At 35.9% G+C, this 13442-nt stretch overlaps 1 protein-coding gene across 1 annotated transcript in view; it reads left to right on the top strand.

Annotated features, from left to right (window-relative positions):
* The window catches only part of SERPINI2 (serpin family I member 2), a 36007-nt gene extending 23523 nt beyond the window's left edge, over nucleotides 1-12484 (top strand). The window contains exons 8-10 of the mRNA XM_008970942.4: nucleotides 798-884; nucleotides 3706-3795; nucleotides 8008-12484. Of these exons, the coding sequence (XP_008969190.2) occupies nucleotides 798-884; nucleotides 3706-3795; nucleotides 8008-8084 (254 nt within the window). The 3' untranslated portion in view covers nucleotides 8085-12484. The remainder of the gene's footprint in view (nucleotides 1-797; nucleotides 885-3705; nucleotides 3796-8007) is intronic.
* The last annotated feature ends 958 nt before the right edge of the window (nucleotides 12485-13442 follow it).

Below are 13442 nucleotides of genomic sequence, written 5' to 3'. Positions count from 1 at the left end.
CTTAGAATTTCATAGCTTCCCCAGATTTGAAGGCAAGTACATTTTATTTTAAACTAAGATCAAAACCAAATACAGAATATAAAAGGCACTTTGGCTTTGAGGTTAAATATACAGGGTGGGATTAATTCAGATCTGGAAAGCCTCTTTCATTCTGTCTATAGACAATGGCTAAGGGAGGAAAAGCTCTCTGTCCCTTCAAATATTTCACTTAGTTGGATACCTGATTTGAGGCTTACATCATTTACCTTTTATATCACAGAAAAACTTGATCTCTCTCTGTATATATGTCATCTCTGGAAGAGCTCAACCTATAAATCACCTTTGTCTGTAGCAAATTGACTAAATAGGAAAAAGTTCATTTATTTGTTTCCTTGTCTTTGATCATTTGAAAATCTAATGATGCTGGGCATGGTGGCTCACACCTGTAATCCCAGAACTTTGGGAGGCCAAGGCGGGTGGATCACCTGAGGTCAGGAGTTCGGGACCAGCCTGGCCAACATGCCGAAACCCCATCTCTACTAAAAATACAAAAATTAGCCAGGTGTGGTGGCAGGAGCCTATAATCCCAACTACTTGGGAGGCTGAATGGTAGAATCGTTTGAATCTGGGAGGCAGAGGTTGCAGTGAGCTGAGATCGTGCCAGTGTACTTCAGCCTGGGTGACAGAGCAAGACTCCATCTCAAAAAAAAAAAAAATAAAATAAAATAAAATAAATAAATGTAATTAATTGGGATCTAATAGGTAACGGCTTTTGATTTTAACTCTTAAATACACTTTTGTGTATTTTTTTTAACCAGATTCATCTGAAGTGTATGTTTCCCAAGTGACGCAAAAAGTTTTCTTTGAGATAAATGAAGATGGCAGTGAAGCTGCAACATCAACTGGTAGGGTGAATGATTTCTGGCCAAGCTAGAAGGAAACATGGGGAGAGGATGAACATTATGGTGCTGACCCTTTTGAAGTATTGTACTCTTCTTTTTCTCTTCTGCTGTCTAATACACTTCAGGAGGAAAAAAAGGAAATGGTTGTATACACTGTTCATATTTCTCTTCAGTCACAGCATGATACAAAAAGGAAGGGAAGGGGTTTGATTAGGAGTTGAGACCTATCTACTGATATTTGCTTACTTGCGAATTGGATTACCTGTGAATTAGCAGATAGGACTTGTGGATAAAACTTTAGGGCTCAAATATAAAATCATTATTTTTTAGGAATGCTCACCCTTACATAATTGTATTTTATTTCATTCTTTCACTACACCAAGTTAGTCACCACTTTGCTAATTTGATTCTTGTTATTATCTCTGTGGCAGTGGCTCTCAAACTTAACCTGCACATAAAAATCACCTGGGAAGCTTTAAAAACTCCTATGCCCAGTCAACCGGGCGCGGTGGCTCACGCCTGTAATCCCAGCACTTTGGGAGGCCGAGGCGGGTGGATCACGAGGTCAGGAGATTGAGACCATCCTGGATAACACGGTGAAACCCCGTCTCTACTAAAAATACAAAAAATTAGCCGGGCGTGGTGGCGGATGCCTGTAGTCCCAGCTACTCGGGAGGCTGAGGCAGGAGAATGGCGTGAACCCAGGAGGCAGAGCTTGTAGTGAGCCTAGATCGCACAACTGCACTCCAGCCTGGGCAACAGAGCGAGACTCCATCTCAAAACAAAGCAAAACAAAACAAAACAAAACTCCTATGCCCAGTCCACACCCCAAAATAATTAAATCAGTATTTCTGGAAGTGAAATCCAGACTCCAAAATTTTCATAGGTTTTCCTAAGTGATATCAATGTGCATGGAAGAACCAGTGCTCCATAGTGCTTTGCAGCTTGCCTTTTTTATTACAAATGTAGTGCATAGACCAACAACAGCACCACTTGGGAACTCGTTAGAAATGCAAAATCTCAGATCCAAACCCTAGACCGACTGAATCAGAGTCTGTATTTTGCAAGATCACTAGGAAATTTGTATGTACATTCTAGTTAGAGAACCACTCTTCTAGGCCGTATTTCCTTGAACAAATGACATTTTAAATAGCATCTGTGCTGCATATAAATAATGCTTGAAAAATAATTAGAAAAAAGCCCTAAAATAGTTATAAATGGACAAGCAACTTTAATGAATTCCTTGTAAGTCTATTTTAATTCCCCATACTATTTGGATTTTAATCAATATTTAAAAGCTATTTATCATTTCAATGTCTTACTGATAAATATATAAAAATTGATATTCATTTATTAATTTTTTGATTAATTTGCATTGCTGCATTGGGCCAATGGATTTTGACATCTGGATGAAACACACTGGACTCCCTTACAATTTTGTCATCTCCTGAAGGATTTTGCATTGCTGTGCTCAAGGAACTTGGATTGTAGGGGATGAACTATATTAATCTTTGAAGAAGTCAAAAGGTTATATTTGGATGAAATTGCTGGATCATGTAGACAAATTTTCCAGCTGCTTTCAAACAGTACTGAGAGATTCCTTATAGATTATTGTTTGATCTCATTATATTGGTGAAGAAACAGGCCCAGCAATGTAAAGTGGCTTACCTGAGGCCATATTATTGATTGACAGCAGAATTTGAACGCAACTCATGTTCCCTGACTTTAAGTTCAGAGCTCTTTATGTTATTGCCCACTGTCTCTCATTTTAAGTCTAAAATTTTCTAGGATTCTGTAACAATCATTAAGAGAAGGTAGATGAATCAAAGTAAAACTCCTCAGAATAGTCAGCCTGGGTATTTTGACTTTCAGAAATCCACTCACGGACTGCTCAAAAGCAAAAAAAGTCCAAGTATTCACTGTAAATGGGAATGGGAGTAAAACTGATCTTGCTTTTGGATTTATCGTAATAATTCAGACATGAGCCTATATTCACTGGTTATTTAGGTATACCCTTGATATTCTGGATAGGAGAGTGCCAATCATGTTATCATACTAAGATTATATTTGACTGTTTTATAATTCTAATGATACATAGTGATTTTATTTTTCCTGGAGTCTGAAAATAACAGTACAAAATAATTCAATTATTGGGAAATACAGTATCTGAATTAAGCATAAAACATTTAATCTAGATAGGAAAAATATCTAACTTTTTATATTTTCCCATTCTAAATATTGACAAATACTGTAATGGAGCAACATAATAAAAATAATCATAGAAAGTAATTTTTAAGGCAGCAAATTTCTGCTTCAAATCTCATAATAAAAATCTCACACACATTCACTGCACAAATCCTAAAAGCTCTGAGTTCACAGAATAATTTTGAAAGAGTAAGTTAAAAAAAAATTTAATTTGAGCTCAGATGTGATTACCACAATCCCGAAGTGCAAACATACCTAAATAGGAATTAGGAATTACAAACATTGTAGAAATAAATCATATAATGCAAATAAAAAGTGAACAGAAAATTACTGTTTAAAAGATAAATTTTTTCAACTGCTTTCACTAAATTGAATCTGCTATCTGGCTTGCTTCTTCATTGAGCATAAATATAAAGTTAGAATTATTCTGTGAGTGACCTAATATTTATTCTTCAGTAATTTATTGCAAATTCCTCTGTATTTAGAAAATGGTTATTTTTCCACATGTTAACTCCTTACACAAAATGACTTTTCCTATCTACAAAATGTATTATGAATATACTTTCTTTACTGATCTTTTAATGCAAGCATCTAAATAACTGTTGTCTCTATTTTATAGGCATACACATCCCTGTGATCATGAGTCTGGCTCAAAGCCAATTTATAGCAAATCATCCATTTCTGTTTATTATGAAGCATAACCCAACAGGTACCTTTTTTGAGAATTATTTGGGGGAACTGACTATGTTAAGCAGAACTAGTTCCAGTTTCTAATTGCAATGTACATATCTGAAGTCATTTGTTCTTTCAATGGATATTTGTTAAGTGCATTTTATATACCAGGTATTGTATTTTAAGAGATGACAGAGGCCTAAAATAGGGCAGTGGTAATAATAGCTGCCATCATGGCTACTATATGTGGTAGCCATTTCATATAACCATCACTAAAGCTAAAACCACTCCAGAAGATTAGATATTTGACTAGTAAAGAACAAAAGCTCAGAGAAAGATTGTATGGTTTGTCTCAGGTTACGTAGCTAGAAAGTGTCAGAGTGGGAATAAAGGTCAACTGTCTGTGTATGATGCCACATTGGGGATGGAAACTGAGAGGTGTGGAGTTGTGAAAGAATTCAGAGGTGGATACCAAAACAGTAAGTGACTAATGTAGGTTCTGAGGGATAGGAAGGAGTCAAAGGTAATTTCAAATCTTCAACTTGGGCAACTGGTGAAAGATGATGCAGTTAGGTAAAGGGAGTGTAGAAGTAGTGGATTGGATTAGCACTGGGCACAGTGTCAACACAGGGAAATTCAGATTGTCTGGATGGATGCTTCAGCACTTTCTCTTGTGAGTAAGAGAAGCCAGAAATGTGAATACAGTGGGAAAATTGTCAAGTTTATGTTTAGGATCCTTCAGCAGTCATAATGCTCATGTGAGAGTTACAAACCACAGGATAGTAGAAATTATATTTTACTCATCTCTGTATTCAGGCCAATATTTGGCAAAATGCCTTGCACATAATATCAGTTTCTCTATAGACAGAGGGTGTGAAATTGGGTTGGGCTCAATTTCCAGCTGAATTCACTAACAGTTGTGAAACAAGTTGCTTGTCCTTTCTAAGCCACATTTTCCCTATATCTTATTTGAACATCATAGTAGTACTCATCTCATAGAGTTAAATAAAGGAATTTTTGAAGCCTGTAACACTGTGCCTGGCACATACTAAGTGTTCATTATGAATAAATTAATAAATATGAATGAGGCAGTGAACAAAAGAAGAAAGGCAAGTGAAAAAGTTTAAAGTCATTTACAGGGAGAAGAGACATAGTTAATTGCAGAATCTGAATCTATTAGATGAACTAGCGATACTGATATTATTGGCCCAGTAAGGGATACTTCACTCTTTTTTGGCTCCATGAAACTAATGCTGAGCGACCCTTCTGAAAGTCATATCTTAAAAACAATGAAACAGTTTTAGAATTGATGAGATTGCATTAACACAACTTCAATTCTAGTAATGGCTGTGTCAGTGTTCAAATGTATTCTAAGTATGTCATTTGATCTATGTGTCTGTCTAACCTTTAGATAATTCTAATTTTTTACAATTAATATATAATTATGTAGTATGGAGACAGAAAGAAAAAAGCTACATTGGGCATCAATGCACAAGTAAATAATGGCATTTAGAATAATTATGTTTTACTCTATTTTCCAGGTTGATGACTTGTTATATGCAAAGGCCAAGTAACAGCTATCAGTAAAACAGCAGCAAAAATTCAAAACCCAAAATAACCCACTTATCTGTTTATTTGCATTATTTAGATAATGCTTAACTAGCAGGTCTTAATGACAGTTTGAACTGTTTTATGTTCTTTATTGTAGTGAGACTTTCTAAACTAGGGTTACTCCTTTAAAGTATTGTTTAAAATAAATGGCCACTCATTTATCAGGGACTGTCCATTGTTGCCATATAAAATGTAGAAAGGGCCGTTATCTTAAGACAATACGTATTTAGTGATTTATCAATTTTTCTCTCACAAATGAACTCAAGAAATCATTGAGATTAATGAAGATAGTGATTTAGCATCACCATAGTGAACTATTAAATGGCTTCATGGTATACATGAAGTGTATTCTGTTGATGATTTCTGAAGTATGAGGATGAATGATTTTAGGTTTAGTACAATCAATTTTTACATAGCCTGGAAATTTTCTTTGATCCAAACAATCCTTTTGTGCAAAATCTATCCATTATTTGGATTTTCCTATCAGATGAATTTTATATTGCAGTATATTCCTCTAAAGCCCTTACTAAGCTAAACTTCTAGGACAATAAAGCACCTTTTTAAGGTTGGGGATGTAGGCCAACTTTATAGGCTTTGAGAAGAAAATTGTGAAAGATTCTCATGAAAGGTACCATTCCTGAAAAAATAGTGAATTATGATTTTGAAATTGACAGGACTCCAGACATAATGAAAGTTATTGTGTTTAGAACTCTTTTGGGTTGTGTGTTGAGGGGAGAAGTAGATTGCAGAATATCCATTAAGAATTTTTTTTCTCGCCATTAGCTTGGTAATGCTATTGTATTGTAATATTAGGAGGTAAAAGTTGCTTCCATCTGATGAAGATGTTGTATAAATATATTGATTAAATATGGGGGTACCTATTTAGGAAGGAAGGATGAAGATAAAAAATAATCATTTTTGCTTCAGTCTGCCTCTAAATTCTTCACTATTATGTCAAGGGAGATTTTATTAATCTGCCCAATTTAGTAGTGAGTAGATTGATGATGGCATGAAGATTCAATTCAAAATGTGATTCTTCCTGGAGAAAGAGACAGATTGAAAAGGCTGGGACTAATGGGTTTTATGTAACATTCTACCCTTCTAGGTATTTAAAATTTTAAGATATTGTCCTCAATTATAAGTTAGTGTTTATAGAAGCTACTTTAAAATTTTTCCAGACAAATTATTCTGATGAGCATTTTAATGCCATAGCATTATGGCATTAGTATTATGAGGATATAGGAGTTGCTGCTTATTCCTGTTGTGACTAAATGTAATATCTATTCTAGGAGATGTATTTATGTATCTTTATCTATCTGAAATATTGGGGTATTTGGTTTCTTTTTTCCAGAATTATTTTAATATTTTGAAACAAAACATTGTTGACTATAATTATTCATAATAAAAAGTAAAATCTGGGCCAGGCGTGGTGGCTCACGCCTGTAATCCCAGCACTTTGAGAGGCTGAGGCGGGCGGATCACGAGGTCAGGAGATCGAGACCATCCCAGCTAATACGGTGAAACCCTGTCTCTACTAAAAATACAAAAAATTAGCCAGGCGTGGTGGCGGGCACCTATAGTCCCAGCTACTCGGGAGGCTGAGGCAGGAGAATGGCGTGAACCCGGGAGGCGGAGCTTGCAATGAGCGGACATCCCGCCACTGCACTCCAGCCTGGGTGACAGAGCGAGACTCCGTCTCAGAAAACAAAACAAAACAAAACAAAAAAATAAAATATAATCTGCTGGAGTTTATGTCTATTTCCATGTTATTTGTTCTTCAAAGAGTGTGTCTTTGGACTGAATAGTAGAGTTAATAAAAAAGGGCCGTCCCACTATTATTTCAAATACATTTAAATATCATTTTATTAGCTTTAAAATTATGCAAAATTTGTCACCTTTGAAATTAACCTTTATGACATCCGAGCATAAGGAACTTAAGGCAACATTTGACATTGATTGATTTAGGCCACTTCTCTTAACCCAGTTTAAAAGAAAGGTGAATAGATTTTGGTACATCATTCTTTCTGTTTTGTCCTTCAGTTCTTAGTTCCTTTTCACTTGCAAACACAGAATGGTTGAAAACAGGTATTTGCATTTATGCTGTATACTATATCACTTTGGTCAGTATTTGAAAATACTAGAGATATAAAAATATTGTCATTGGAGGTAAAGTAAGCTTTGATTCAGAGCTGAAAAAGGAGAACTGGGAAGTTGCACTTTTAACCCTGAAGGCTTACATTACATGCATAAAATGATGATTGCTAATGCCTTAAATTTAAAACTCTACCACGCTCATCACCGTTTTCTTATGCTATGTTCTCCGGACTGGGTCTCTATATTTAGAAGAACACCTCTCTGTCACTTTATTTTTGTTTCCCTCTATGAAAAACAGGATTAATGCTTTTTCCATGACAAGCTGTAGTGGGTGTTAATTTACCTCATAAATTACCAGAAAATGATTAATAATGATATAATTATGAATTTGAGACAAAGGAGAAGGCTTTGCTATTAGACACTGCCTATTTATCTTACAGAGAAAAAAGACCAAATAACATGTTAAATATTAAGAAAAACTAATTATTGTCAGTTGTTTTCTCCTGAAATTCCTAAAGTATATTTTTTTGTTTTTTTTCCCTAGAATCAATTTTGTTTATGGGAAGAGTGACAAATCCTGACACCCAGGAGATAAAAGGAAGAGATTTAGATTCACTGTGAATGAAAAGCACAGCCTCAGAATAAAAGATGATTTCTCAAAAATAGCTGATTGGCAAAATATCATCATCTTGACAATATTTGCTCTATATCTTATGTCTTTTCTGTTTTAAACTGTGCCTGTAGTAATAGATATCTGTCTTGATGAATAAGTAAAATTAGGTATGCATTTGTTTCTGTTCCTTCTGTATGTTTTAGAAAATCTATATGCATCAAAAACCTTGAGCATACGTAAAATATTACCATTCATATGTTAGAACAATCCTGCCTATAATATCTTAAATACCAAATTCTTGTCTTAGATAGCAAATTTATTATTCCCTAAAATACTAGACTATTAGATTCAGGCATAGTACCATTTTCTAGCCATGGGGAAATAAGATAAAGAGACCATGGCCATGGTACATGCCTCTCTGGGGTGTCACTCAAGACACAGAGATCCAGTATTCCTTGCAATAGAGGAGCTTTGGGTATTTCACTAATCTTAACTTGTTATTTGACATGTTACGTTTAATATTTATGTTGTTTCAGTACCTTTTGAAACATACCAGTTTTTTTTCTACTGATTTATGGTTTTAAAATGTACACAACATAGAAATGCTGAGCACTTCTGTAAAGCATTCCTCTTTTTATAGGTGAAAGTGGCAGCATAATTAGTGTGACTCAGGAAGCTGAACTTCTACAATTTTACAATACTGAGCCAAGGAAGTGTTAGAGTCAAGATTGTGCACTATAAAGATTAAATGCAGATCCCTTCCCTTGAATACTCTGAAACATCACATCTAAATATCAAAAGCTAAAACTACATTCCAATATTACTTCATATAGCATGTTTCACAGTTTTTCCATTTTCAAGCTAATGATGTAAAATTCCTTTTTGTTTGTTTGTCTTGGCAATTTTGGCAGAGAGCTTAATGATAATGGCTGCACCTCAATGAGCCCTAATTTTGTGTTGGGCTCACTGAAGTAAGCACTTTTTACCTTATGTTAAATGTACTAAAATTTTTATGAAACAGCATTACCTAACTTCCTGATAAAGAAACTGAGATTCAAAAATGTTATAAAATTAGTCAAAGACACATAACTGATAAATATGGTGGGTAGATTTCAACTCAGAACTACTCGAGACTGACATTCCAAAATGTTATAAAATTAGTCAAAGATGCATAACTGATAAATATGGTGGGTAGATTTGAACTCAGAACTACTGGAGAGTGACATTGAAAAATGTTATAAAATTAGTCAAAGACACACAACTGATAAATATGGTGGGTAGATTTGAACTCAGAACTACTCAAGCTAGAAGTCTGTGACCTTAATTACTGAGTTATATTCCCTTTGCAGGGAAGGAAAAAGTAATTTTCTCTCTACTTCTCATAGCTTTGAGCTAGTATCCCTTGTAATAAAAGACAGGATAGCCAGGTGTGGTGGCTCAGATCTGTAATCTCAGCACTTTGAGAGGCTTAGGTGGGAGGATCGCTTGAGGCCAGGGGTTCAAGACCAGCCTGGGCAACATAGTGATATCCGGTCTACAAAAAAATTAAAAATAATAGACAGGTGTGGTGGCGCATGCCTGTGGTCCCAGCTACTCGAGAGGATAAGGCATGAGGATCACGTGAGTCCAGGAGGTTGAGGCTGCAGTTAACTATGATTATGCTACTGTACTGTAGTCTGGACAACAGAGTGAGTCCTCGTCTCAAAAAACAAAAGATTCACAAGAGAAAAACAGACATTTGTTAACATGTATACCACATGTACACATAGAAGATACCCAGGAAAAAATGAGTAAATCTCAAAGAAGTGGCTTAGAACTCTGGCTTACATAGCATCTTCGACAAAGAACAATACATGGTTGAAGAAATGACAAAGGAAAAAGACCTTGGATTTATAAGGGCAGTAAATTGTAGGAAGGCAAATATATGATAGATAAAGGCTATTTTGTAAAATTTGTTGTGTAGATTCCTGTGGTGATATTTCCAGGATGATAAGGGTCTTAAGTCATGTTCAGTGATCAAATTCTGTCCTACTTGGTAGAGAGAGGAGGAGGGATAACTTTGTGAATTTGTATTCTGTTTTTAGGCAAATTGTTTTAGGCAAGGCAAATAACTTTTCCTGTATCTACTTCTTCTCAGTTGCCTTTAGCTCAAAATAACCCTTATGCTAAAGTGGCATCTTTTGGGGTGGCATATTCTGCTGCCCTTCACCTTCTATTTTAATTTTCAAAATCTAGGTATCCATCTACAGCAAAACCTACAGCAATACTCAAGACATTATGAAGCCAACTTTAGAATGAATTGTGATTGCTTAAAAATCATAACATAATTGAAAGCAATGTTCATTACTCTACTTTCAATTTGAGCATACTTAGATATAACACAGTAAATACTAATCTATATGTTAGTAATATGCATTTGTGGCATAAATTCCTCACAACCTATCTGTTTTAAAAATATAAGTCTTTGTTTCAGGAAGGAAAGAATAATGAGTTAAGAGGATAGTAGTTTTATTCAGTTGTGGTCCAGATTCCTGTTTCTCTTGGGTTGGCTGAATTCTTCTGATCCTCTTTCATGCATTAAATGTCATGCTCTGGGGATTCATTCATTCATTCTACAAATATTAATTGAGCTTCCACTATGTTCCAGGTAGTTTTCTAAGCACAAGGGATATATTAGTGAGCAAATCTGACAAGGTCCTTGTCTTCCTGGAGCTGACATTTTACTGGTAGCAGTAAACCAGTGAACAAGTACAAAAACAAGGTAATTTCAAATGGTAATAACTGATGACATTAATAAAGCAGAAGAAGAAAATAAGAGGGGTTCAATAATTGAGATAATGTAATAAGATCACTACCCAAGTTTCACTTTAAGTACATATTCTTACAGTGTGTTCCTAATGTATTTGTTTTCCTTAATAAGATTTGCTAAAAGTCTGCCACGAGTTCCCGACTGAGGATCCTGAAAGCATTATACAGAAGTTGGGTAATTTATTTTTCTGATTTCATGTTCTTCTTCCATTTGGCTTAAAAATGGGAGTGTCTTCCATAAGCTCATTGTGTGGATTCAAGATAAAAACACCATTTTCTACCATGTTCTGGAAATACATTTTCCAAACTACTTCCAAAATTAAAACATTTAATTTTTTCCTTCAGTTGTAAGTAACTCAGTAGTTATTACAAGTTTGCATCATAAAGGTTACAAGTATACGGAATACATTTACAAAACATACACTATTTATGAAGGAAAATAAGTATGAAATAATTTTCTTTGCTAAACTATATGAAATCTGTAGGATTCACAACAGTCCATAATCAATACAGGATAAAATTACTGTCAATACCCCTTGTAAAAGTCCAGTACATCATATATAGGAAATATTTGTATTCCTCATGGAGGCAAAATAATTATTAAAATAGTAGTATTTCTTTTGGAAACTTTGGGTTTTATTGACTTCACATAGCTATAATTCATGGCATATTCTAGAGGAGTTGTTACCAGACTGAACTTGGGTCTGCCTGCCTGGCACAGCAAGGCCAAACAATGACATTGGGATTTGCAAGAAGAAAAAGTGAGGCATTTATCACAGGGTGGCAAGCAAGGAGAATCAGGCAGCTCATGCTTAAGATCTGAAATACCCAGTGGCTTAACCATAAAAGTTTTTAAAGGCAGGGAGGCAGAGGTTACAGGCAAAGCTATAAATCAATACATGGAGGCTATACATTGGTTTGGCCTAAAAAGGTGGGACATCTCAAATCAGATGAGTGGGGAGGGTGGCATGGCCCACAGATCACAGGTGGATTCAAATATTTTCTGATTTGTGATTGGTTTGGCTTTGTCTAAAAGTGTGGGTCAGCTGAAAGGAGAGTTGAGCTCTGGCCTGTGAGCATAATTTCCTTCAGGGCCCTCAGGAAGAAATTTAGAACAAAGAATGACAGAATTTAGTCCTCTATTCCACCCTATCTGAGATCTATGTGCCAGCAGATGGCTTTTCCATGTGGTGAGGGGTCCAGGTCTCTGAAAAACAACTCAGGGACATATGTGAAGACTTTACCTTTAATTTCTATAGAGAAGCAAACTCTGTGGCTCTAGCTTCCTTGGCTATTGTTTTCAGCTATTACAGCATTCTTGCTTATCAGGTTGCCCATTTACTTCTCAGGGCTAGGTTGGTGCCTGGAATTTCCCTGGAAGGAACTCAAAATTTTCCTTTATTTCCATGCCTTGGGGGTGGCAGGCCCGTAGGAGGGATCCCTGCTTCATCTCAGAGTCTGCCACATCACGCAGTACAACTGAAAAGCCAAAGACCTGAGAAAAGGAATAATTTCTTTCTTTGGAGAGGCTTATAAAATCTCCTGAATTGGGTAATGATGACATGGAAACCTTCAAACGTACAGAGAAAACTTTAGGCAGGTTTCATTAAAAGTCTGTGCCTTGGACCTCTGGAAATAAGATACTTCCTCATTTTGTAGCCTTATACCATTGAAGCATACTCTATGAAGGACCAACCCCCTGAGCCATGGATTGGCCTGAGTCTGATTACAAGCATATGGTAGAAGTGTGGACCTACTTAATTTGTTTGCTTGCAAGAGCACTTAATTTTTTGATTCCTTCCTCCCCTTATTTTCATGGTTCCTCATATGATAATCTCTAAATCTGAAGCCTAAAATTCTAAATGTCAATAATCTAGTTTCTTTCTCCTTTTGATTCCTCAAGTGACCACCCTGATGATGTAAAGGAATTAAAAGATGAGATATTTTTCACTGTCCAACATTATAATTTTTGGCTTGTCACATCAATTCTCTGGAGCTTCAATGCCCTCACCTATAAAATGAAGGATTGGTTGGACTAATCCTATTTCAAGTCTTTATTCCAAAGTTCTATCTTGGCAAACCTTGGGCTTCTCCTCAAAGACACATCTTTGAAACAATGTCTTTTGAGTTTTTATTGTCTATAAGCAGTTATTTTAAAATAACAAAAGTACATTCTTTCACTCATGTCTGTGTGAAGAGACCACTAAACTGGCTTTGTGTGAGCAATAAAGCTGTTTATTTCACCTGGGTGCAGGTGGGCTGAGTCCGAAAAGAGAGTCAGTGAAGGCAGATAGGGGTGGGGCCGTTTTATAGGATTTGGGTAGGTAAAGGAAAAGAGGGGGTTGTTCTCTGGCAGGCAGGAGTAGGGGTCACAAGGTGCTAAGTAGGGGAGCTTTTGAGCCAGGATGAGCCAGGAGAAGGAATTTCACAAGGTAATGCTATCAGTTAAGGCAGAAACAGGCCATTTTCATTTCTTTTGTGGTGGAATGTCATCAGTTAAGGCAGGAACCGGCCATCTGGATGTGGACGTGCAGGTCACAGGGGATATGATGGCTTAG

Source organism: Pan paniscus, chromosome 2 (genome assembly GCF_029289425.2).
Source record: "Pan paniscus chromosome 2, NHGRI_mPanPan1-v2.0_pri, whole genome shotgun sequence".
Classification (NCBI taxonomy): Eukaryota; Metazoa; Chordata; class Mammalia; order Primates; family Hominidae; genus Pan; species Pan paniscus.
Note: the sequence above shows the minus strand (reverse complement) of the source record. Positions and strands in the feature narration are given on the sequence as shown.